Genomic DNA, 26,779 nt, shown 5'->3' with positions numbered 1-26,779 from the left:
GTGAGTTGCTTCCAGCCCAAGCAAAACAGGAGAAAAATGGAATAATCACCAGATATTTTATTTGTTGATCCTTCTCTGCATATGCATGTGCTTTCTCTGAGAAGTAGTACTCGCTCTCAGTAATGTGGAGGTGGAAGGTCAGATTTGAGCTCCAGGATACTGTGCTGTGAACGTGACTGGTGTGCATATAAGGAGTGGAACTTGACTAATGTTAACTGAGACTGAAGTGGCATCCTGCTGATCATACTGTGCTAAAGTGGTGCTGTCACTTCAAAGATACTACTGATTTTCCAAGTCATCCTCTGTTAATTGAAGAAAAAAAATGCACTGGTAATCAGAGTTAATCCGAAAATCATTTCTTTTCGAGCTTTAACACTAAACGTTGTTGCATTCACTTCTTATGTTGCTGAGTCCTACTAACAATTCTCCTCCTAAGGTACCTGAGGCCATCTCAAAGTGTCAGAGAGCTGGGATCACAGTGCGCATGGTGACCGGGGATAACATCAACACAGCCCGTGCCATTGCCACCAAGTGTGGCATCCTGCTGCCTGGGGAGGACTTCCTGTGTCTGGAGGGTAAAGAGTTCAATCGGCAGATTCGAAATGACAAAGGAGAGGTGAGGGACAACGGCATCTTTTTGTACATGATTAGTATTAAACACCAGAAAAATAAGCAAGGAATAATGCTTGTTTTACATACAATATGTCTTTGACAGGAACCTTAGCACTGATATTCTTTTTTGAGTCCAGCATCATGTGGATTTTTGGTTTATGGTGTTATGTGCCTATTATGAGCCTCTGACAGCATGTCAACTCCCTTTTTATCCATGTCCAGGTGGAGCAGGAACGTCTGGACAAGGTGTGGCCCAAGCTGAGGGTCCTGGCTCGCTCATCCCCAACAGACAAGCATACACTGGTGAAAGGTACAGTGAAACCTTCAGTATGGAGTCTCCAGTGAATCACTGGGCTGGGTCTCTCTTCTCAGTTCTCACCAAGGCCTCAAGGCTTCGACTCTGTCACATGGAACAACTTTCTAGATTAATTTTAAAAAAAAAAAAAAAAAAAAAAAGCTTCCACATGCCTGAACAACTTAGTTTATAATACCTATACCTGCCTGCTCATTTAGCAAAGTCATGTTTATCTGCCAGCAACTGCCATATAGTCAGGTCAAGTATAAATTTAACTATTTTTTGTCTGATTTTGCACAGTTTTCTTATGAGCATTGAAGGATGAAACAAAGACCACTATCTTAGGCAGGACATTCGGCATCACCGGCAAAAACTTCACAGCTTCCCTTTTCCCTGCAAAACATCATTCTTTTCTGAAACATGTTGTCTCTTTCATGTGTCAGTGTGTTTGTGTGTTATGGCCAGGGGTTTTTTTGAGCTCTTCAAAAGGTGCCGCTTTTTTATCTTGGCCATGTTTCCGGCAGAGGGGGAGGAACATGCACAGGTGTTGATGCGAACGTGGAGCTGGCAAGCTGTTCAAGGAGCCACAGCACTGCACTCTCACATTCTCTTTGTAGTGTACCCTTGTGAGAGTTACTAAGGTCCCTTGTTTGGCTCTCGATCCTCTCTGACATGTCTGTGACTCAGCATGTAAAGATACAGACACCCCTCTACTTAACTAAATTTGACTTACGTAAATCGGGATATCCATAAAAAAATTCCTAGCATACACATTATTTACAGATAGCGCTTTTATTTTATGCAAAATATCTGAAATACATTAAGCGCAAGTCGGCATAGCCAGACAAGGCAGGAAGATGCATCTTCCCAGTTCCCATGTGTTTTGAGCTGTGAATGCATCTCCTTTTGTTACTGTAGTGCTTTTTTCGCATATTTTTTTACCCTTTTCATGATTCACAATGCCTGGTAATAAACGTGCATTTGAAGAAAAACGAGAACCGTCTTGCAAGCGTATAGCAATTGATTTGGAGATCCATCCATAATATTAAGGAAGTATGAAGGTGGACAAAGATTATTTTCTGTAGCATGGGAGCTAGGTTTAGCCGTAGCAGCTATGAATACAGTAGTGAAGAATGCTACACGTATAAAGGAACAGCTAGCATGAAAACAACAATAATAATGAAGAAATGTCAAGGTACAATAACTGAGATGGAAAAATTATTAATGTGATTATGTTGCATGATTGGAGAGAAGGAGGAATCCAACATATGTAAATTGCAACTTGCGTAAGGGGTTGAGGAACGGTATATTTGCATAAGTCCAGGAGTGTCTGTACATGTTACAATAGGCTGCAGCTCAGCAGCCACTGGCTTGCCTGAACAAGGCTTCTAAAGGTTTTGTGCTTTTCAGGAATCATCGACAGCACAGTTGGGGAAACGAGACAGGTGGTGGCTGTTACAGGAGACGGGACCAATGATGGCCCTGCCCTGAAAAAGGCCGATGTCGGATTCGCAATGGTAGGTCCTCCTTTATCTCCCTCAGCCCATGTGAAAGAGTAGAACCACATTTATGGGAAGAACTGAGTATATGCATTTCATAAATGAAATCGTGGCATGTAATTTTAAAATTGCCACAGCTTTCCTCACTGCCTTTTAATTGGCTTCAAAGTCTCTCAGAACTAAACTCTTAGCCCTTAGGGTAGAAACAAGGCATGAAATGAAGTTACAGGAAGCCTTTCAAGATTTCCAGTGTGTTCCACTTCAGGCCTATCATTAGTTTGATCTCATTGAATAATTAAGTACCGAATGTTACATGGGAATTTTAAACCCCCCCCCCAAAAAAAAAAAAACAATTTTATGTTGCTGCTAATGTTAATTAATTCGGTTTACCCTCTTAAGTGTTTTTCCTTCACGTTGACTAACGAACCAAGCAAGTGTCATTTGTAAGAAAGTAGTTTATAGTCATTTTTGTCAAAAATGTCTTCATCATAATCTGTTCTTCAGTATAATATGTTCTTGGAGAAACACACTCAAGTTTATTAGCGTAATTGGCTAAGGAGTTTGTTTTAGTGTGTATGTTGCAATAACCGGACATGATTTTCCTTGTTATCTTAATACTATTCAGAGGATCAGGCATAACTTCAGAGCAGGCGAAGTCTTTTAATTGTGTAAGTTGCTTTGTATTCTTAAGTCATGGAAAGTATATGCAACAGAAAATCAAGATTTGTAAGACCACCTTGCTTTTTCTGTGTATAGTTTTGTACATCTGTCAGTTTACAATTTTGATATCACATTGCTAAATTGTGAAGGTGTATTCCTTGCAGAGACCAAATACATGCCCTTGCCATTGGCCCTCATTTCTGAGTGGGTTTAGTCGGGCTGGGGGGGAGTTTGTTCATGGCTAGCAGGTGGTTCCATGGTTTGATTTAATCCCAGCCTTATCTCCTCTTCTTTCCGTGGCACCAGGCACCCGCTGCTCTCCACGGAGGGCCAAGTAGTGTGAAACACATGCTCATCAAGCCCCTGCCTGGTGAGCAGGGGAACCCCACGGCTGGCACTGCTCCGTGACTATCAGTCAGGGCCTCTGTGGATGTGTTATCCTGGAGGAAGTTAATAGCATTGGAGCTACACAGCAGTGCTGTGTGTCATAAAGAGATGCTGGGGGAGTAAAGAAAATAATATGGGCCCTCAAGAAAAGCAACTGTATCAACAACATTTGGCAGTGCAGTCACAGTGATAATGGTTTCATAGCAAATGGCTAATGAAGAAAAACACCTTAGTTTTTCTACCACCAATAAGATGTAACAAGGCAAACTGTTACATATAAAGGATGAGAATAGTCCATAAAAGGGAAAAAAAACTGACTGGAGTGAAAAAACTGAAGTAAAGAACAAAGTGCTTTTGCCCATCTGAGGTGTAGAAAATAGAGGGGCAAGTAAGATAAGGGTGTGGGAATTTTGTGACTGATTTTAGTATGTTTCATGCAATACAACATAGCTTCTTTGAATGAATTAAAATCAAAGGGAAGGATAGTACATTTTTTGCACCTTTTACTACATGTACCACTACAGGCAGTCCCCAGGTTACGAACGTCCGACTTATGTACGACCTGTAGTTACAAATCACCCCCTGTAACAAACGGGTGCTACTTTGCAATGCACATCAAAACAATGCGTGTCTACAGTGGTTTATCGGCTCGTGGGCATGTGAGCCCAACGTAGGACAAAGGCTTCCTTCTTTTCAGTTGGACCATCTTCCTGTTAAGTGTCTCGTGTGTTACTGTATGTAGCTTTAATTTTTTTCGTTTTTACCCTCCTAACGATGGCACTAAAGCATAAATGTGATGCAAGTCATGCATCAAAGAAAAGGGAAATGATCACGATTAAAATTAAAACAAATAATGAAGTGAAAGTGAAACACCAAAGAAATTTGGAAAAGCTTAAGGCTAGTCGGTCAACGATCTGGACAATTTTAAAGGACAAATAGAAAATAATGAAGCATGTAAAAGGTTCTGTCCCAATGTGCGTCTCTCTCTATTATAAATACTGTAGATTCTATTAATAATATTGTATTATTATGTTAAAGATGTCATAGTGTATCGAAGTGTTTCTTTAATGTTTTTTTAATGCATAGACAGTTGCATGATATACTGTATACTAAGACAAACTGACGTTAGACACCCACCATACCTAACTGTTCCGACTTACGTACAAATTTGACTTGAAGACAGACTGAGGAATGGAACTCGTCTGTAATCTGGGGACTGCCTGTAAATGGTTAATGTCGTGTTAAATGTATCACATCTGTAAGAGGACATCAGTGTTCTCACAGGTCTGTAACTGACTGACTGGAGTGGTTTTTGTCAGTGTATTTATGGAATATATTGGACATGAAAGTGCTTTCATATTTGAAATTAGAGCACTGGATTTTGTTGTACAGTAAGTTGATGGAAGGGAAAAAGTAACATTTCTTTATTATTTCAATAAAGTAACTGTTTACCATGACTTTTTTCTTTCCGGAGTGACCTACTTACCATGTTTACTTAGATTGCTGGTTTGCTGTTTTTTTGACACTTTTGGTGTTTTCATTTTAAGTGCATCCTGTATTTAAGAGCAACTTGTATTCCAAAGCAAATTATATATTTCATATAGGAATTTAATAATATGCCTCCCTGACATTTTTAACACTTTTTTAAATTTTTAACTATGTGTGGACTAAAATGTTACGCTTATTGGTTGTCTCGTTGCATTCAGAATTTACTGGGCTCAAATCCCTCTTTCCTCAGTAGTACTACAGCACTGTCCCTCCCGGGGTTTCTCCCAGAAGCCTGTTAGTCACATTCCTTAATTTTTATGCAACCCTTACACCCAGTGTAAGGAGGTGTAAACGCTAAACTGCATTTGTAAAATGTTTTATATCAGTTGAGTGGGGCAGTGCTGATTTCCTCAATGTTAATTCCACCCTGAAACACACAGAGGCTTTTGCATCTGTCTCTCTAGGGCATTGCTGGCACTGATGTGGCAAAGGAGGCTTCTGACATCATACTGACAGATGACAACTTCACCAGTATTGTCAAAGCAGTCATGTGGGGGCGTAATGTTTACGATAGCATCTCGAAGTTCCTGCAGTTTCAGCTGACGGTCAACGTGGTGGCAGTCATCGTTGCTTTCACTGGTGCCTGCATCACCCAGGTACTATCCAAAGAAATGTCTTACACATACAATAAAACAATATTCCAGTGGACACTCTTTCAGAACTTGAACCTCCAGGCTTTTGATCATCTGCTTTATTAAAGGAGAGTGTATCACTTTCAGCTTAGTGTATGAAAGTGAATTTAAACAGTGAGCAAGGCTGCACTTCATTTTTTTTATAACAATTCTTTGCAGTTAGTATGTGGATCATCAAGGTGTACCTTTCCTACATAAGCATCTTTATTTTACAAAATTATTGTCACTAGTGCTTTGAATACACTGATCATAAGGTGTTTTTTGCTTGGTGGCTGCAGCAACAGCCAGAATAAACCCAGAACTGGCTCCTTAATTCCTACAAAACACATTTAATTGATTTCATTGTGGTATGGAACAAGTGTGAACTTCAGTCAACCATTTTAAGTGCATTAGCTGTGATTTTCTATTATCCAAAGCTAATACAACTAATAGCCCAAAACACATTTTCAGTGTTTTATCATTCAGCTGCATTTCTTTGGATCTACACGGGCTTTTATACATGGCAGTGGGGCATTTCTGCCTGTGGGTGGTTCCCTATTCTCTTTCTATACCCCCTTTCCCTTCCTGTAATTGCTTTTGCCTTTCCCCAGGACTCCCCACTGAAGGCTGTGCAGATGCTTTGGGTGAACTTGATCATGGACACCCTGGCTTCCCTTGCTCTGGCCACAGAGCCACCCACGGAATCACTGTTGCTTAGGAAGCCTTATGGACGTGACAAGCCACTCATCTCTCGCACCATGATGAAGAACATTCTGGGCCACGCTGTCTTCCAGCTTACTATCATCTTCACCTTGCTCTTTGCTGGTGAGAGGGGCAGTGAGTCACTCTGTTGATCGGAAAGGGGCTGATAGCCATGACGACGATGCCTTGGGTCTACAAATGCATGTCTATTTTCTGTGTGTCGCCTGTTTTATTGCACATACACACTGCTATAAAGGTGGCTTGTACTGATATATGAAAGGTTGTCTTAACATTATCCCTAAATGCATTTCCAACAGAACAGGGCTTTTAAAGAGGTCCTCTGCAAACATACTTAAATTTAATGCTTTAACATTTAATGATTTTACAATGCATTTTGTCCATTTCACATCCAATGAATATATGACTTGTAAGCCTTGGGACAGGTGCATTAACTGTCCTATCTATTCCATAATTATCATGTTAGGAGAGTAAACATCATCTAGAATGGGATGCATAGTTTACCTCCATACTCCTAGTCTCCATGTTTCTTTGCAACATGTACATGATCGTGGCCTGAAAGATGATGGATACAAAAGCTGTCTTTGCATCTTTAGAGACTTGCTTCCATCTTAAAGTTCTGTAACATTTCTCTCCCTTTCCGTTCATTTCACCATAACATATCCACAGGAGAGAAGTTCTTTGACATTGAAAGCGGACGAAATGCCCCCCTTCATTCCCCACCCTCTGAACACTACACCATCGTCTTCAACGTCTTTGTCATGATGCAGCTCTTCAACGAGGTCAATGCCCGCAAGATCCACGGCGAGAGGAACGTCTTTGAAGGCATTTACCGCAACCCAATTTTCTGCAGCGTTGTCCTAGGAACATTTTTTCTTCAGGTATCTGCCACCATGCAGGCCTTTCACTCTTACTCTCTCTCTCTGCTGCATGTTCTTATCTACAGGCATACAGGGCTATGAGGAGGCAAAAGGCAACAAACACAAGAAACAGTAGTTGTTTGCTCTTATCTGTTAATGAACTCTGCGATTTGTGACTGTCTGCTACAGATCATCATTGTGCAGTTTGGTGGGAAGCCATTCTCATGCACTGCCCTGACCATCGACCAATGGCTCTGGTGTATCTTCATTGGTGTGGGAGAGCTGCTTTGGGGTCAGGTGAGCTTGAAAGAACCAAATAGGTGCTATATGAAGATCTACATTTACGTTTATTCATTTTGCTGACACTTTTCTCTAAGCAACTTAGTGTTAAGCTACTGACAATTATTTACCCATTTATACAGTTGAGTAATTTTACTGGATCAGTTTAGGACAAGTACCTTGCTCAAGGGTACTACAGCTGGGAGTGGGATTCAGCTTGGCAACCTTTAGGTTCAAAGGCAGCAGCTCTAACCACTAGACTACCAGCTGTCCCTATGAAACACGTTTTACTTTCGTCACTCTCCTTCTCATTCTTTTTTACACTGACAGGATAACTCCATAGTATTCTTACATGAAATGTGATTAATCCTCACCTACAACATGTTCCTGTTCATTCAGTCTTTTGCTGTTTCAGGCATTAATGTAATAATGATTTTAATATGTAGTCACTCAGCTGAACCTTCTACAGTGTGATACGTCAGGAGCAATGGGAGAGGATACCTTTTCTCTCAGTGCATAACAGGCTTTTTGTAAAATGTGCTTTCACTGTCCTCTTTCAAATGTTTTCTATCATGATATGTATATGTTAGCAGAGACAGAAGGATTGTAGTCTTCACTGCTGCTAAACCTGTGGGGGCTTGTAGGTGGTACTTAGTCATTGCATAACCCTTCTGAACAGTTGGTAGCAAAAAGAACATTGTAAAACTCCAGCTACAGTGCACGCATTGTAATGAGCTCTTGTGTAGATGAGAAGGCTATATGCCCTGTATATGGCTGCACCTTTGGGAATGAAAACCACCTTTGGAGGTGTGCAGGGTCTAGATGTTGTCCACTCCTTGCCCTCTTCCTGCAAGCAGCTAGCAGTTAGAAGTTCCACACACTACTTACTGTAGCTGTGACCACAAAAAGAGGTGGCGATAATGCTCCACCCATTGCTGTATTCTGGTAAAGTTGTGAAGCAGTTTCTCCCACCATGTAGTTCCAGTCTCTGCATCCCTCCCGTCCACTGTGTAGTGGGAAGGGAACCTTTCCACTGCTCAGCATTGGCTGTAATGCGGGGAGGCTCCACCCATTCTATCACTTTGGGTACTGCTTGCCTACACTTGCCGTGCCAAGTGAGCATCCTGTGAATGAGAGGCCAAGTTTCTTACTGCTCTCTTGTGGCTGTGTCTGTCACCTGCCTTTCACGAAAATAGCCTTGAGTGGCAGTCGGTGCCATTGAGCCATCGAGCAGAAAGTTTTACGCTTGGACAGGACTGCTGCTTAAGCAGCTTCTCAGTCTTTTGGGCTGCTTTTCTAAAAGTCAGCCTGGCTTACAAAGACAGTGCTGACAGTTGATTGATGGGCATTTGTGTCAGTGGATCTGGTGGATTTCAGAGAATGACAGCGTACACAGCCAGGTCAGGTGGACCACTGCTCAGTGCGAGCGACTCCATGGAAAGCATCTTTTCTTTTTCATATTTCAGTGTAGATTCCAATGGACATTTTTTCCATAACCATCTCATTTGAAAGAATGAAGATGTTCCAAAAACAAGCCTAACCATTTCTCAGTTTTCTCTATTTCTGCATAAATATGATCCAAAATGTGATCACATTTTCATGCAAGTCCTAAAACTAGATGGAGAACTCCATTAAACAAAATGAGACAAAAACATTACAGACTTCAACAGCTGTTCATTTATTTGAGTATCATTTTCCTCAATAAATTAACAAGTATAATTTTTGTCTATATTGTTAATGTTATATAGTCTATATAGTTTTTGTCTCATTTGATTAATTGGGCTCCCTTTATTTAGTCTTGGGACTCTTATGAAGAAATAGAGAACTCTAATGGGTTCACAGACCTTCAAGGACAACTGTAAGCTTATTAGGCTTTTATAGAGAAAAATGGAGAAATTTATAAGCACTATAAAAAACATCTATTATTATTGTTTCAAGATTAGCAGTTTTGATGAATTACTTGAAAAGCCATGAACAAGGTGACATACTATTGTAAACAGATATAACACTTTATGGAGACTGAGCACTTCATATCTAGAATTTTCATTCATTTCATTCATTTTCATTCCCATGTGCTTATTCACTCTAATGTGCCTTTGTGTGCACAGCTGATCTCTGCCATACCCACACACCGACTGAAGTTCCTGAAGGAGGCTGGCCATGGCATCACCAAGGAAGAGATCCACGAGGAGGAGTTCACTGAGGGTACAGATGAGATCGACCATGCCGAGATGGAGCTGCGCCGCGGCCAGATCCTCTGGTTCCGTGGCCTCAACCGCATCCAGACTCAGGTACGACTCACAAACCCTCTTTCCCTTGTTTAGGGGACACCCCCCTCTACTTTTACATAACATTTGGTCTTTCGCATCAGCACAGAGTGAAACTCAAGCCCTTTTCTCCTGGCAGCAAACCTCAGATCTAACCGTTTTTTGTTTCTGAGCTGTTGTTTAGGAGGTCACCATGAAGAGTCTGGTGTTGCGATGCAGCTAAGCTATATGCCATGACAAACTCGTGGGCTCTTTATCAAAACCATATGCTTCCTTCAAGGACTGAAGCTGAATTTTGGATGAATTGGAATATAAATCCTTGGCTCAGAGGTCTAGCTTGAGCCTCATGCAAACTTTCTATGTGAGAAAATCCAGTGGAGCTGAGGGGCAGCACGGAAAGGTGTATCGCTGAGGTTCTGCACTTCCACTTGCTCTCGTCCCCAGCAGTCTGCTGTTCAATTGCAGCCTGGCACTGCTTATTTGGAAAGTGGGCAAACAATGCAATAAATGGAATAATCTCTGTTTATAGCACATGATATCCCAGTCAATGTATCATTTGACCTTCACAGACAGATTGGCTACCTTCATTACAGCTGTTTTTATTTTCATTTTGTCCTTTTATGTCCTGTAATCAGAATCTGTTTTATACAGTGTAATTTTTTTCCCCTCTCTACAGAGAAAAGAACTTGAAAGGTTAAGAAAGTTATGTGCTTTGAGATAATGGTGTGCATCCTGTTTAGAGGCAGAAAACCTTCTCAGATGGCTTCTTACTCCCACGGGGAGATTCTGGGAGCTGTGTGCCAACAGTCTCTTATCAGTTTAGAGCTTAGTTCAGGTGTGGAGTGATGTGTGCTCTCCCCTAAAGTGTCGCTGTAAGAATACAGGTGTGAAAGCGGACAAAGTAAGAGCAACGCCTGTGGTGTACTTCAGAACTCATCTTTGTATTTTTTTGGTTCCTCCCTCAACAACCCTGGGAGGCGGATGCCATGTTGAAAGACAATGCAGCGGTACACAGTGTGGGAGGGCCTGTCCTACTTGTTTTGTCTATAGAATTTCACCATTTCAGTCGGCGTCTTGGAATTTCATAACGAGGCAGGCTTTCAAAAGAGTTGACTGCCACATTTTTTCCTCCCCTTTCCTCAAGTGGAGGTGTGGGAGGATCCCCATAGAATTTATTTTCCCATCACAGAGCGAAAGAGCGAGATATTCCTCACAATGGCCAATTCAATTCACTGCTTGTAATTTATTTATATATTTCCTCATGTCTTTGCTATGTACTGTATGTGTGGGTGAGATGAGCATTTAATGAGCATAAGACACCCTCAACTCATGTTTTTAAAGGAGGGAAAGGCCTCCCCCAGCATGGAGCAAACACAGACGTCAAATCTAAGAGAAAGCGTTCCTTTTTCTTCGTTTGAACGCTCTCCTGTGTCACAAACAGAAAGTGATACTTGACTCACTCGTATGTAAAATTCTCTTTGTTGAAGGCAACTGTGCAGTTTGTCCTCACAGGTTTCCTTTTCTGCAGTCATAAGTCATCCAAAGTTCAGACTTTTCTTTAGTGTCACTCATGCTGTTTGTCTGTTTAGAGGGTGTTGCTGAGCGCTGTGCACTCCACATCATACTGTATGTTCAGGGTGTTTTATCACTTCAGTATCAAAATGGCCTGCTGGACTCATTCTGATTTGTGTCAACTTTTCGTTGAACTACAGTCAGCTACAGGCGAAACTAAAACACACACAGATCATTCACTTTTTCTGAAATTTTAACTAAGCATATTTCTGTTTAATACAAATGTCAGTACAATATAGCAATTGGAGTGATTAAATTTTTGAAAGTAACTGTCTAGTAAAGACTGAACCATGTTCATGTCAGATACAGTACCACTCAAAAGTTTGAGTACATCTTCTTGAAACCAGAACTGCCAGGACCAAAAACACAGAAATGGGATCTTTGAGTAGTGGAATTTTTTTGTGTGGGCCAATGAATCAGAATTTGAAATATTTGGGTCCAAGACCCAGAGAGATTGTGCAGCATACTGGGGTAGTACCTTGGTCTGGGTTTGCTTTGCTGTTTACAGACTTACTTCTACCAAGTCCAACTCATTCTCAACCAATGTTGCTATCATAGCCTCCCCAAAACCATTTCATCAGGACTACGGCTAGCTGGCCAGCCCATCCCCAAGCACGGTAATGACATGAAACATGCCTGGTTGTTGTGGAGGAACTTTATGACACACAAGAATGAAGAACACCTTTAACTAATGACCTGGATGTAAAACTCTGTCAGTTACAGTATGGAAAAAAACTGATTTCCAGCAGTTGGACTCAAAATATTTGGTGGTGCTGTGTAGATTTCTGTATTACACCTGTTAAAAGATACTTGGGTTTTTAAAACATGGCTTTACAGTATAAGTGCAAGTGCATTGCGGTTGTTTGATTAATTCATAACTAAACTGTTGAATCTGAGTATTATGAAAGGAATGACCGAATATTATCAGTACAAAAAAATTGTACACCATGTAATGTTTTATTCTCAATTCATATTAAACTAGAACAGATAGCTTTTACATGCAATTCAGATTAAAAAAAAAAAGTATGTTCACAGTGCAGTTCTTATCTGTGTCTTGAAGTCAAATGAATTCTCCACAACTTGACGTACTCCCCCCCGCCTCTTCACCGATACTGTCCTCCTCCGACACTTTGGATTCTGTAGCTTAGCTCTGTGGCCTATAAGGCAAAGTCAGAATTATGGCTTTTGGTCCTGTTTGTGTTGAATTGACATTATACCTTTTCTTACTTCTGTAAGAATGCTACTTGTCTGTTTTCCTGAATCCTGATGTTATTGCAGTTTCGTGTGTTGGTTATTGGAGGAAACCACTCTCCGGATTGTTGTGCGCTAATGGGTTTTTCTCAGGTTTTTTTCCCTCATCTCCTCTGGGTTCCGTGTCCTCCCACTGACCAATCCCCCTCTCCCTGATGGCCTGTTCTGTGGTGCCATCCTGTTCCTACACAGCTCTGATAAAGGAAGACCTGAAAGCAACCAACGTTTTCTCCCTCTCTGATGGTGAGAGGATGAGCTGACCGCAAAGCTGGTGAACTAATTAGCTCTTTATTGCCTCCCTTCCTTCATCTTGCGCTCGAACATTCGCGGTTTTCCATCACACATGGCTGCTCAAGGTCAAAAGAGAAATAATTGGATGAGTTGGCGCCGGAACAGCTAATAGCCAATTGCATCCGCTGCCTCACCTCTCATGTCAAGAGGTTTTCTGGGCACCACTACTGCCATCAACCTAACCCATTTTCAGAAGCTCTCTTGCTGTGCTCTCTTGCATCTCAAGTTGCTCCCCTTTGACCCCCCAGGCCAAGCTCTAATGTTTCTCTCTCCTGGGTATCCCTGTCCCTGTGGTCAGTCTAACATTACATCTTGAACCCCCTACCCCCATCTCCCCGCTCCGCCTCTGACTATTGCTGTTCTTTGCAGATGGACGTGGTTTATACATTCCAGACGGGCCAGACTGCAATGGCCGGAGCCCTGCGCCGGCAGCCCTCCGTGGTCAGCCAGCACAACGACGCAAAAACCGTTTCTAGCCCCACCCATGTGGGGATTTCCTCTTCCTCGCTGTCTGCCAACTCTGCCACAGCTGCTGTGCCAGCCTCCGCCTCCGCTTCCTCTTCCACTGCAGGCAGTGAGTGTGCGGCCTTTCTACCATACAACGCTGCATGTCCTAACCAGTGCATACTCTGGCGAATATCCTCTGGCAAGCGCTCCTTCATCACCCATGCACAGCAACTGCCTGCTCTTACATCTCCACTCACTGCATTCTACCCTTCTTTATTTCTTTACCAGTGTAAAATCTTTCCCAGAATCCCCTCTGTCATCCCACCTCATCTCTGCACATCTGCTCTTCTTGCATGAACCTTTGTAAATGTCCTTAGACTGGTAAAAGTGCCCACCAACAGAGACAGGAGAATGCTGAGAATTTTCAGCAGCTTGCTGGACAAAAGTGAGCTGTTTGCCCCACCGTTATTCCAAATTCCTCATCCTTAGACAACAGCATCAGTAATTATCAAAGGCTGTTTCCAGTGCCTTTTCTGTTGACTTTGCTGAACATACACATTAGGGAAATACTGTATGATATTTATTGAAACACTGTAACCCATGTACTGTATTTACCATAATTGTTGGCAGGTGCATACAATGAAGTGGGTCAAGGACATCTTTCAAGGGTTAATTGCATTCTTTGGTACCTCTGCGTCTCCTGTTTTCGTTCTCTGAGGCGTCTGTCCTGTGATTGTGTGTATATGCACATTTAGTATGCGTTTTTGTGTGGTTCTGTAGGCATTGAGTGGGTACACTGCATTAGTGTACAGTGGGCTTGTGTGTAGGTGTGTGTGGGCCTGAATGAGTGTTTTTATGAGTTTACCACACAGGTGTGGGTGTTTTTCCATGTCTCTAACAGTTCTGATCAAAAGAATATATTTAGACAGAAGTCAGATATAGTCAGATTATGGCATAACAATGCAAGTTGGATATACTTTAGACATAAAAGTTTAATAATAATAACAATAATTAGTCAATAGAGCTTTGAGAGAGAGGTTCTCTTTGCAAAGCCTGAAGCTGCATCATGAGTTGGCACATGCTGCAGAATCCTGCTCATGCTTGCTTGACATTCTGCTCTTCATCACCCAAGTTTTGTCAGAGGGATCCATAGACAGATGCTCTGCTAAGGTCACAGTTTGAGATGGTTCATTTTTCAAGTGCTATAGCAGGCCTGTGTTGGTTCCCAACAAGTCATAATGACAGATTATTAGCAGTGCCATTGATATGAAGGCAGTTGTGAAACGTTATAGTTTTTTCCATTTTCCCACCACTGGGTACCTGAAATAGAACTGAAATTGAGATTTTCTGTGAAAGTTTGAAAGGTGGTGGGTCTTTCACTTTAGTCCTCCACACCTACCTGAAGGAGATGGAAGGAGATTGGCTAAAGGAGATGGATGCTGGAGTCTGTGTTCCTGACATAATGTCCTTTAACTAGTGCTCTCTCAGCTCTCCATCCACCTTCCCATTGCCCCTTTTCCTCCTTCATGTGATCACTGGCCACCTTCCACTCTCTCTCTGCTATTCTCTTGCCTCTGTCTGCTTTCCCTCCATCTTGTTCTACCCTCTTACTATCTTCCTCCATCTCCCTCAGCCATCCCAGTGCTTTCACTCCACTCTCCCCCCACTTTGTCTATGCTGACCCTCCGCCCTTCCTGTTCTGGCAGACACAGCCTGAACGCGTTGTACTCTTCCAGGTCCCCCTTCCCTCCTCATATCATGGCAATCCTCTCAACCTCACATGTATGTGGGCACTTTCTGTAGTTCAATCTCCACAGGGCTGGAAAAATAATCACAGTAAAAGATCACAGGGCAGGTGGACGTCCGGCCTCCAGTGGGGAGACAGCCTTTTGGCCTCAGCCTTTGTAAGGAGAATATGTTCAAGAAAAATGTGGGAAAGAGCAGAAGAAAATGGCAGTGCTGCAAATGGGACAGCTGGTAGTGTGGTGGTTAGAGCTGCTGCCTTTGGACCTAAAGGTCACAAGTTTGATTCCTACCTCCAGCTGTAGTATCCTTGAGCAAGGTATTTACCCTAAATAGCTCCTATAAAATTCTCTGGCTGAATAAATGGGTAAATAATTGTGAGTAGTTTAACATTGTCTGTTCCTTTGGAGAAAAGCATCAACTAAATGAATAAATGTAGAAAACAAATAATTGTATCTTTACTGGAGTTTTGCAAATAGAGGCAGTAATACTCAGAGTTGAAGTGATTAAATCAAATTTCAGACTTACTACAGTCTGCATCTGTCCAGTGATGCTTTGAATGAGGAGACTCCCAATTCAGATACAGTATGCCTGTCTTTGTGCAGTATTGCCTTAGAGTAACAAAATCCCTGACCCACCAGTTTTTAAAGCAGTGTTTTCCAGTAACACTGGCTCTTGGAAGTTTTTTTTTTTTTTTTTATTTGGAGTTTGCTAAATATTTCTGATTTAAAGAGCAGATTTGTTATCTACTTCTGTTCTTTGTGGGAAAAATGCAGATGAGATAAAGTCAAAGAACTATGGCAACAGAGATGGTGTTGGATGTTTTCTGTCTATTTCAGGTTGTTGTGGTAGCAGCTAAATTTTCTGCTACGTGCCTTATGCACACAGTGGGCACAATTTATTACATACGTCCCCATTTTTCACTTTCTCAGCTGTTGTCGCGCTGAAGGGAGTCCCTTGTCGGCTTCTTTTTTTTTTTTTTTGCTGGAAAGACGAATGTGTGCCAGGGCTGTTACTTGGTCGTGTGTACTTGCCATGCCAGTATCTCTTGGCGTTTGGTGTGAGAGCTATTCAGGCTTATTTCACACTGATGGCTCTGCTGATCAGATTAAGACAGAGAAGGTTAAGCGTCAGTTTACCCACAGTTTCTGCCAAATGTGCAACATTTTTATTAGGGCAAAGAAATTCAATATTCACTACACCACCTCTTGTATTCCTTCCATGGATGGCCGAAATGAGTTGTTAGCCTCTTAAAGCTCTTTTGAGAGTATTCCTTATGTGAGGGACCAGGAGTCATGTTTTGGAATCATGCAACTCTTCCTTGGTGATGCTGGCCACCCACCTTCCTTTCTGGGTTCCTACTTTAATGGTCTCTACTCCTCCAAACCCTCATCTCATGACGAGCAAGTGAGGGCAGGCAGTAGTCACCCTCATTTTGCTGCATCTTCACAAGCTCTCTCCTGCATGTGTGTGTGTGTGTGTGTGTGTGTGTTAGAGAGAGAGAGAGAGAGAGATTCGTCCATTAGTGCCACAGCATGGTGAGTGACAGACGTCACAGTGTATCTCCAACCACCACAGCATGTTGAATGCAGGGACCAACAGTAGGTGCAAACGCTGCCCCTCAGGAGAAACTGAAACCATTCATGTGACCATTGAAATGTTTTGCTTGTTTGTTCAGTTGCTCCAACCTCGGCAGCATTTTTTCATCCCCTGGTTGTGGCAAGATGGAGCAAACCCTGTCAGCACATTCTGTAAATCGGCTTTCTGATGAGGATTTTTAACAGTGACCAGGTGTCCACTTTACTTCTCAGCGAAAAGTCAGCGTGAGAACACATTCTGTGAACGATCGGGTGGTGCTCCATGAACTTTTCCTACATTGGCTTTCGTTTGTGTTTTTGACTTTGTCATGCCTGAACGTGTTTGTGATTTGGGGGTGTGTCTGGTACTTCTCCAACTTCTCCAAAAAAAAAAAAAAGACTCATTCTTTCTGACATTGCAACTAAATATTTTTGTGCGACACCATCTCACCCAAGTGTTGCCAAAACTTGGGCATAACATAACTTAAATCTCGGAAAGGAATATGCTAAGAGCACATATCTCTATGGCAATGGCAAAACAGAGAAACTTCTGTGTAGCGTGCAGGAATGTTCTTGATACTTTGCTATACTTTTTTTTTTTTTTTTTTTTACATTAATACATTCTGATATTAATGTAGCATTATATTCATTTTGAGAAATGAGTAATTTTACATTAAATCAACATTTAATTTGAACTTAATTAGCCTTCCTTTAGCTATTATTTTATGGAAATAAAATACATTTGTGACTGAGTTTTGCTAAACAAAACCCCTATAAGTCCCATGCACACCCCTTGAAGATGTCATTATCCCTTGTTATTTTGCCCTTTTTTGCCTGCACAAACAAATCATTATTGTGCTTCGATAATGGGAGCTTTTGGACATTAAAGGCAACATCTTACAGAAGAAGGTGGCAATGTTTATTAGTTAAGGACACAGGTGAGAAAACTGCCCTTCTCCTCCTTGGCTGTGTCTCAGCAAAGACCAGATATCTATTCCTGTTTGCATTTGCTGCCCTGCATTTGACATATCAAGACTGCTTATCCTTTTCGAATACTGTATGTTTCTCTTAAACCACCCTCTGCAGAGGCTTTATAAATAATTTAACCCTCTTTGTCCATTGGGATAGTCTGTCAAGCAGATGTTTTACAGGACATTCTGCACAGTTAGTACTGACAGTGCCTATAGTGCACAGTACGTGATATTTCATGGCCGCACTGCTGTGCATCCTCCAGGGCCTGATACATGCAGCCTGGCAGGAGGTGCACATACTCTGATACATCACCCTTATGTGTACAGTCACTTAAGGAGGAATGATTTGTAGGTGAAATAAATGCACAAACCAGCAGCTAAAGTCCTTCCCTCTCCACCTATGTACTGCATTTTCCGTGTGTTTGTTGGAGGTGTTCGGGCTGCCCATCTTGCTTCCATTGACCGGACACATTTGACAGTACCAACTACTTCCTTCCTCTGTCAAGTTAGGTTCGAAAGATGGCCAACCGGTCGTGTGTTTCATGCAGTCTGATGGCCTAGTGTTAAGGACATCTGACCATCGCTTTTACAGCCAGGCCAAGAAAAGGTGTTGCCTTTAAATGCAGTGGGCATGTTCTGTATGCATGGGGTGTTCATCGTGTTTTGTGATGATGCTGATCCACAGCAGTGTTGTGCATTTGATTTCCATATGCTTATGGGGTGGTTTTCATTTGTCCTGTTGATGTTTGTTTGATTGATTTGTCCCCCACACGAATTTGACAGCAATGTGTTTCTCAGTTGTTACGCAACATTTTGTATGGTTTCATTAACTGTTCCTGATTTGTCAGCGTTTTCCACCATGTGCTGCGTTACAGAGAACATGGCTTTAACCAAATCGACAGAGACTGTGACACCTCTCATCTCCCATGGTTGATTGTTTTGCTCCTGCAGATAGAGCCACACCAGCCTTTCCCCCTGCGTCTCTCTGCCATCCTCCCATGAGCACAAAGCAAAGCACGCAGATGGGAATTGCACCAGTCTCATGAAACTAATTTTGTCTTTTTCTCTTTTTTCTTATTCTCTATCCTCTCCCCTTATTCGGATGGTGCTGCGGCTCCAGATTAAAGTGGTTAATGCTTTCCGTAGCTCCCTTTACGAGGGTCTAGAGAAACCAGAGTCGAGAAGCTCCATCCATAACTTCATGTCCCATCCTGAGTTTGTCCCCCTGTCTGAGGAAGAGGTCAGGATTCCCCCACTTGAGGAGAGCAGCGCAGAAGCCGAGACACACCCTGCCTCCTCTAACGAAGAACAAATCCCTGACCTCTAGCTGCTTCTGCCACCTTCCGGGACCATTCATCCTCCAACATCACTACTAGGGATCTTCTGTGCAACTCCCCCGACTCCGCTTCCTCAGCCAGGACGCTTGGTCTGATGACCCTTCTAGTGGACTAGCGGACGTTCCGACACAATCTGCAGCGTGTGGCACCTCCTGGTGTGTATGTACTGTAAGTACTGGTGACTACATGACACACATGATGCACATTAAAAAGGTGGGTGTAGCATCACTGGTTAATCCTCCCCTCCACAATACAGATTGCTGCCTTTCCCTGTCAATCTTCACATTTCTCATTTTATCTATTTATTTTTGTTTCCAGACTTGTGGTTTCTCCTGAATTTCTTGTTTTCTACACACATTTTACTGCCTATGGTCAACATACTTTTGAAAATATTTTTGTACTTGCATATATACTGTATACATACATAAACATAGAGAACAGGTTGTGTGTATGTATGTGTATGTACAGTATATATTGTGCAAACGTATAATTAATATACTTGTGCTAGTATATTAACGAAAAACCTTCAATAAGTATGTTTATCATTTAAAAACCTGAACATCTGAGACATGAAATTATACCCTGCAAGCTGCATTTCTGCCTGTAACATTTACCTCCTTAGATTTCACTTTTCTTTCTTTTCCCATTGAGTTTTGTTCAGAGGCATCTGTGTTTTTTAAGGACAGACATGGGGATGTTTATTATTTGAGTGAACTGTTAATGACACTGAAGTGCAAAAAAAGTATATATCCAACATACTGTATGTGTTTATGTGTGTGTAAAGAAATGCCTATGCTTATAACTGTAACATGTGCAAGAGTGATCACATTGTGTAAGATGAGGCTGAGTGGTGTGAAAGCCACAGAAGCAGGATGAGGAGTGTCTGCCACCACCCCATACACTTGGCATGGAGATTCTGGTGTTTCACACGGTAGTAAGCGGAGTGCAGCAACAGTTCCTCGAGATGAACAGAAGTCATCACACCCGGAGATGATGCTCCATGGTACGATCCACTCTGCGTACATTTCGCTATCATTCCCATGCTTGATCTCAAAAAGGCAAAATTTGAAACAAAGGGGTAAGGAAAGGTGGGCTGATGTGTACTATGTTTGGGGAAAGGAGAAAATCAGTAAACCAGGACTTTCTTCTGGCTTTCTCAGAAAGTGTGGAGAAAATGTCTACTTTCAGAAACTGTTTGAAGGAAAACAAAGGATCCCACATAGCATATTTTTGTTTTCAGTCACTGATGAAGTGCTACAGATTCCTCTGTCTGTTATTCACCTTGCTCCTGTGTACATTAGAGAGGCACAGGAACTGCACCACATCACTGCTGTCACCAGTAAATTCCATCAGGACTTGGTATTGAAACCCGATATTTCTCCCGTGAGCATCATGATATCGTATAGCACGTCTGTGCATGTTTCAGTGTAAAAATAAATCAGTGACAAAGGCAAATATGCAACACAAGTCATTTGTTCGGTCAAGTTATTGCTCTTTTGGTCAAATGTAAACGCGGTGTAGAAAATGCTCTGGACTGCTGGTTATGTGAGACTGTAACTAGAGGACATTTTCTTCTCATTTCCAATACCTGCAGTACTGCCACGTTCAAACCTTACTTTCATATCTAGGCTGAGGATAGTTGTCAAAGTAAAGTTTTCTACTCTACTACTTAATCACAGCCATATTTTATAGGTTGTTTATTTTCTATCCCATTGTGTGTTGTTCTTTCCTGCAAGTGGTGTTCCCCGCCAACCGAAACGAGTACAGTAAAGTTTCACTGCCCACAAATGGACCACTCTGCTGTTCACTGAACATGATGAAACTCAGTGCTGGACTTCCCTGGTCTGCTGATGATAGGATTTTCTCTCTGTGTTCTTTTATTCCTTGGTTACTGAACTGTAATATGTAATTATTGCAAAGCCTATTGCATGGATTTCATATAGGAAACTAACTCAATGTTTTCTTTTTTTAACAATTCTTCTGTATTTTTATATTTACAACTTTTTAATATTCTATATATCCATATAAATATATATATATATATAAATATATTGCATAAACAGAAGATCTAGGCATCATTAGACAAATTAGAGAAATACGTAAAGAAGTAATTTTGCATTATATGTGTATGTATATTACAATATGTCATGTTTTTAAATTGTTCTTGGCCATTGAAACTGGCTGAAAAAATCGAAATGGAACTATGTTTACCACTTAAGCCATGCCGTTGGACACACTTTCTAAGTGATTCCTCACCTTCAGTAAGCATTGATTGCCTCCCTTAGTATGACCACACTTAACCTGCAGTCCTAAACTGTGTCTCTCTCTTTCTCTCTCTCGTGTTGCCATTGTAACAGCTTTACACTGTTCAAAAACTGCTTTTTCTTACTCTCCAGTGTTTTGGGATTCTGTTAACTTTCTTTTTTATAATTTGTTAGTGGGTAGTGCTAAATGGAGAAAATAAAAAGGAACAGTGCTTTTAAATAACGCGGAATAATTCTGAAGTATACATATTTTTTTCTAAATGTTTTGTATTTTTTCTTTTCTTGCTGATTGAAATCATAACTAATTTATTGCGTTAGAGGAATGGTGCTTTAGATTACTTTTTTTTTTGCTGACATCTTTAAAACAATGTTGATTTTACAATTTGAAAAAAAGAATGGTGAAATGGTATATGCAGAAAATTGCATTTTTTTTTTATTGGAGGGAATATATGGGGAGTTTTTTTTTTTTTCTTTCTTTTTCCATCAATGACACTATGTGCCGCCGTGGGAGGGTGCACAAGGGTTCACTCAGAGATGCCTTTACAGTCACGTGCATTAGACACTTTTGTCTAGGGATAAGTCTGCAGCAGAAACCATCTGTTAACACTGCCAAAGCCTCAGAGATGCTGTACTTTGGAGAAACTCTTACACATTCAGTATAGTGTACGTAATAAAACCCTGTGTGATGTTCAGGTACGGGCAATCAAGTGTCAAGGGTCACAAGCGAAGCTTTAAAAATGTTCTGCCAAAGTGTTGTGTACTGTTGTTGCACTTCTCCTTGTTTGGGTAAATTGCTTTTCATGTTAACTTTCTGTGCCCCTTTTAATTAATGCATCTCTATGTTGCATAAACTGTATTGCATGCAAGCAGGAACTGCCATGTTGAAATGTTGCTAAAAGGATCCCTTTCCTTATCTAAAGGCCTTTATTGTGCTGCCGTGATCCATTTTGATTCGATTGCCCTCGGGTACCTTTTGATGAGTACACAGATATACTGTATGTTTAAGAAACACTTTACATGGTTTCCTTCTCCTCTCGAGTATATAATTGAAACACATCAACAAAGGTGGGCGGCAGTAAGAAAAGGATAAAATCCCAAAAGTGAAAGAAAGCCATTGTCTTTTAGTTTCCCCTAATTAACTGGTGTTTAATTTTTTCGCACAGGTAACAGTTGTCTATAATATGAACAATATGCTTAAAAGTGTTGTGCAATAACTATTGAATTATAATTACCGATTGACATTTAATTTCAGTGTATTGTGACTCTACTGATTTTTTTTTTTTTAAAAAAACTTTTATTGGATTTTGTGGCACACTGGGGAACCATATAATATAGCTGTAAATAAGAGTTTTGGAAACTGGAATTATACCAGAGTTTAAAATTGCATACCCCTTGTTTTACATATATTTACTTAAAGCAGATTGGAGTAATTTAGTTCCTGTGGGGAAAACATTTTAAATAACTGTACCTTGAGGAAAATGGAAGGATAAGTGAAAATTCTGAACACTTCAGCAATTCATAGGGTATAATGAGCACTGGTGTTTTTGTATAAACCTTATATCATCTATGTGGCATGCATGACTTATAAACAATTTGGTGGGTCAAAGCAATATGTACACCTGGTTTGATTGGTATTTTTGTGATCTGTGTTGCCTAAGCCACGCTGTAAAATGCATTTGGAGGGAAAAAAAAAACTAACTGTTCAATATACAGTACATGTTAAGTGTTTTGCATGTTTTAACTATGAAGTGAGACATTCCAAATGTTCTTTCCAAGGTGTCCTGACACACACACATTGAAACAGTCAAACACATATGGCTGCAGTTTCAATTAACGAAACATAGACTTTTTTTGCACAGGTAAACCTGTGTAGATGGAGGCCACTGAGGTCTGCTTTGAGGCTTTCTGAATAACGGATAATCCCGCATTTCAAACATTTTTTTCATTTTGTTGTGATGATAATAAGTGGGTTTTAAATGTATGCTTTAAAGAGTTGGCGATGATGCACTAATGTGGTGTCTGTCGCTAGGCAGACAAAACAGTGCATATTGTTTGTTATTCAGAGGGCAGCTCACAAAGCGGATGAGCTCCAGAGTCTTCAGAGAGGCACTCGCACATCGGAGCTGCCAGCAGGCCTCGCACAGCTCGACACATCGTGCATCCTGAACACAAAGGCAGAGGGCTATCCCCTGTTGAGGAGAAAACCCACACTGAGGAGATGCTGTCTCGGAGCAATGCGGGAGGGGGAACAGAGGGGAACTCTGGGAGATTGTTTGAATGCGTTGTTGAATGTAATGGATTTCTCTACTGGACTCTTCTGCTCTTGTTTTCTGCTGTTCTAATGGAACCTCTCTCACCATAAATCTCAAGCTCAACTCAAGACTGTTACTCCTCTTTTAGCATGTCCGAGACTTCAGAGTATAATTGGACCAATGACTATTGATATGACACAGGCTTGAATACTTTACATCTCACCATATTTTCATGCTCACCCTCCACATACTGTACAGTTCTCTTTGCATGGACAGCAGCTATTTGAGTCCAGTAACCTTTATCCCTGAAGCCAGATATGAGCCAGGTGATTGTACAGTTAATAAACTGTACAAGCATAACTTCAGTTCTGACAGTTCCATGAGTATCAGTTCACTCCAAGATTTACAGAGCCAATGTGGTTGAAATCAACATGGCATGTTCATAAAGGAGTTTATTACAGATGGACATGTAATTTAGTTTGAAATTGTATATGACCCAAGTTGCTGTCATGGATTTTTTAACAAGAAACCAGGGGGCTGAAATTCCCTTTGCCCTGGTTGGCTCTGTCACTGGCCATGTAACTGAAGATCATGCACATTGAAGTCCTTTCTGTTTCATTGCTTCGTGGCAGTTCATCTGGTATTGGATCCACTCATCCCTCCTTCTCGCTTACTATTTTCCATGAAAGGGCTTTGTATACAACCGAGTTATGCACATTTAGGCTAGGCCTGTAAGCCATGAAACTACTACTCATCATGAGTAAAATCCTAACTTGCTATAAATGGTACCAGGGGACTGTTATCTTGATGTGGATCGTTGGTCTACTTGCACTAAAAAGAAAAAAAGGGCTCAGTCTAAACTTGTATGGCTCATTTATACAACTGCCACCTAAACCTTGCTTATAGTTGACATAGAAAAACAAGGGAATTTTTTTGCTCATGCATAGATTTGCATAATGAAAAAATTTTAAAGTATCCTTTATAATATTTTTTAAAAACTACAGCTCAGTTGGTCATCTTTGCTGACTCACATGAATTGTCTTTAACAGCAGCTTGCAGTAACTAGTAGCTGCAGAGGTCTGTTCCCTGACACTGCCATACTGTGTGTGTGGTGGGGTGCAGGTGCATGTAGCTGTATTACAGGACAGGTTGTGCTTTTCCCAATAATGTGTTGGAGAGAAGAAAAGTGTGATCCTACCTGGTTGTTGAGGATCAAGTTAGGATTTTATCTGAAGCATGGTCCCTTTAAGTTGTTGCTGGCCCACAGTCAATCTGCATGGCCAAGCTGCATGTTTACAGCCATTGCTGTGGCCCCCGCAATGAGATAATCCTGTTGTTTTTACCTTGCACTTAAGTGATTTTCTCATTCAAAGCCAGTCATGGAGTCCTAAAACCAAGGAGTTTTTTTTTTTTTTTTTTTTTTTTTTTCCTCTCCCCCCCAAACATTATTTGTATGCTATAGATGGAGGCTATTATTTGAAGGAAAACCCCTTGCTCTTACCGGTGCATAATGGATTCTTTCCATTGATCTCCTTTGTTATGTTATATAAATATAGGACACATGGATAATTGCTGGTTAGACAAATTTTTCCTGTGTGACTGAAGGTCTGAAAGAAATGGTTCGATTTGCCGGATCTGAATGTGAACCTAGTAGCTTCCACACCCTGGCTTTTGCCTCCGGTTTAATTTTGCATGCAAGAAGTGTCACGGCTGACTCAGAGCACAGCACCACGAAAGAGGACAAGCCCTGTATGCTGGCAGACACTGTCTGGAAGATGAGCTCAGGGACCATGTCAGCCTGCATTTGGATAACTGCCTTGACATGATAAGAAACCCAGTCCTAAGCACAGCATCAGCAATGAAGGTCTGTTTGGGAAATAAAGGATTTCCTTTCCCAATTACAAGTATGACTTGAGTGATGAATGCAAAGAGCCGCACCATGACTGTTCCGTCATTCTTAGTCCCCAAGTTTCCTCGCGTTTGTAGTGCAGAAGTGTCTGTCAGACACTGCTTGAGATTATTACAGTTTTTTGGAGGGTCATGGAGAGGTAGAAAGTCTATGGACAGATGGCAGGAGGTAACTGAGTTACCAGTTGCATGGCAGTACACAGAGAAAAAAGGTGATAATGTACCCAGCCAGGCTGATACAGCAGGAGACCAGCTTTCAATTGTAAAATAATTGGTAAGATATGATATTTTCACTGAAACTGCCTTTCTCATAAGTGATAATTTCACATTCTCTGAATCTGACAGAATTCTTGGAATGAAAAACATACCAGGTTTGTACTCAGTTGGCAAAACATTAACTACTGTACACACTTTCATTGAACACTGAGCACGTAATGATGTTTTTTTAAGGAATTATACTTATTCTCCAAGGAGAAAAAAGGAAACAAATGCATTTTAAAATGAAAGCAGATCTTTGAGTTGTGAAATACAGTATGTTAATGTGAGGATTGCAGTTTCCTAGATCAGACGCTTCAGATTATTGATATGCAGCTCTTCAGAAATTTCCTTTATTTTATGATTGTGCATATACTTGTAATATAATGCTGCACAATGAATTCCTGCTCCAATAATTGTGTGGCCATTGTCCATGCGAACACAGTACTTGTGTCTAATTTTATACTAATTCCCACACAGTTAAACCAATTCAGGAAGTTAGTTAACTGTCACAAAATGTGGTTTTCATGAGATTTTCCTCCATTTAGTACAAATTGCTTACATTTTCTGTATAACTGCAGCTGACATTACATCAAGCAATAAGGACAGAAAGGTATTGCAGGAGTTGATATAAAATATAACTCTTGCACTCCTGCATCATAAGTTTCCCTTTGTTTATTAGATGCTCTGTAGATTGTACATGCCATGCTTCACTTTTTTTCTGAATATTTTTATTTTTCAATTTAAGATGGGGACAACTGGTAGTATAGTGCTTATTGCTGCTGCCTTCAGACCCAAAAATACCTGAGCAAGATACTTACCCTAAACTACTCCAGTAATATTGCCCAGCTGTATAAATGGGTAAATAACTGTAGGTAGACTAGCATTGTAAGTTCCTTTGGAGAAAAGCATCAGCTAAATGAATAAATGTAAAATAAGATCCCCCGCAGAGTTAAAATGCATAATGGCTGATGAATTGTTATGATATGCACATTTGCACATCAGTATTACCTATGGTCCAAATGGCACTTTCATGGATGGACACTGATTTTCAGAAGAATCATAGTTATTTTTTCTGCTCATTATGTGTAGCTTCTGTTTTTTTGCTTGTGTTGAGCTCAGGTAAATCAAGAGGACCCATTTGAACAACAGTACAACAGTGTGTACCGTATG

General features: G+C 41.0%; 1 protein-coding gene across 3 annotated transcripts in view; it reads left to right on the top strand.

Annotated features, from left to right (window-relative positions):
- atp2b4 (ATPase plasma membrane Ca2+ transporting 4) overlaps nucleotides 1-21,117 on the top strand; it is an 80,577-nt gene extending 59,460 nt beyond the window's left edge. For 2 of the 3 annotated variants that reach the window (XM_018758588.2, XM_018758587.2), the window contains 10 exons: nucleotides 437-616; nucleotides 835-922; nucleotides 2,318-2,424; nucleotides 5,406-5,597; nucleotides 6,224-6,437; nucleotides 7,002-7,213; nucleotides 7,382-7,489; nucleotides 9,580-9,762; nucleotides 13,222-13,426; nucleotides 18,711-21,117. In XM_018758588.2, the coding sequence (XP_018614104.1) occupies nucleotides 437-616; nucleotides 835-922; nucleotides 2,318-2,424; nucleotides 5,406-5,597; nucleotides 6,224-6,437; nucleotides 7,002-7,213; nucleotides 7,382-7,489; nucleotides 9,580-9,762; nucleotides 13,222-13,426; nucleotides 18,711-18,715 (1,494 nt within the window). In that variant the 3' untranslated portion in view covers nucleotides 18,716-21,117. The remainder of the gene's footprint in view (nucleotides 1-436; nucleotides 617-834; nucleotides 923-2,317; nucleotides 2,425-5,405; nucleotides 5,598-6,223; nucleotides 6,438-7,001; nucleotides 7,214-7,381; nucleotides 7,490-9,579; nucleotides 9,763-13,221; nucleotides 13,427-18,710) is intronic. The other variant, XM_018758589.2, reaches the window with a different exon arrangement.
- Nucleotides 21,118-26,779: the final 5,662 nt, after the last annotated feature.

The sequence above is a fragment of the Scleropages formosus genome, chromosome 2, assembly GCF_900964775.1.
Source record: "Scleropages formosus chromosome 2, fSclFor1.1, whole genome shotgun sequence".
NCBI lineage: Eukaryota > Metazoa > Chordata > Actinopteri > Osteoglossiformes > Osteoglossidae > Scleropages > Scleropages formosus.
This window is presented reverse-complemented; position numbering and strand designations above follow the sequence as displayed.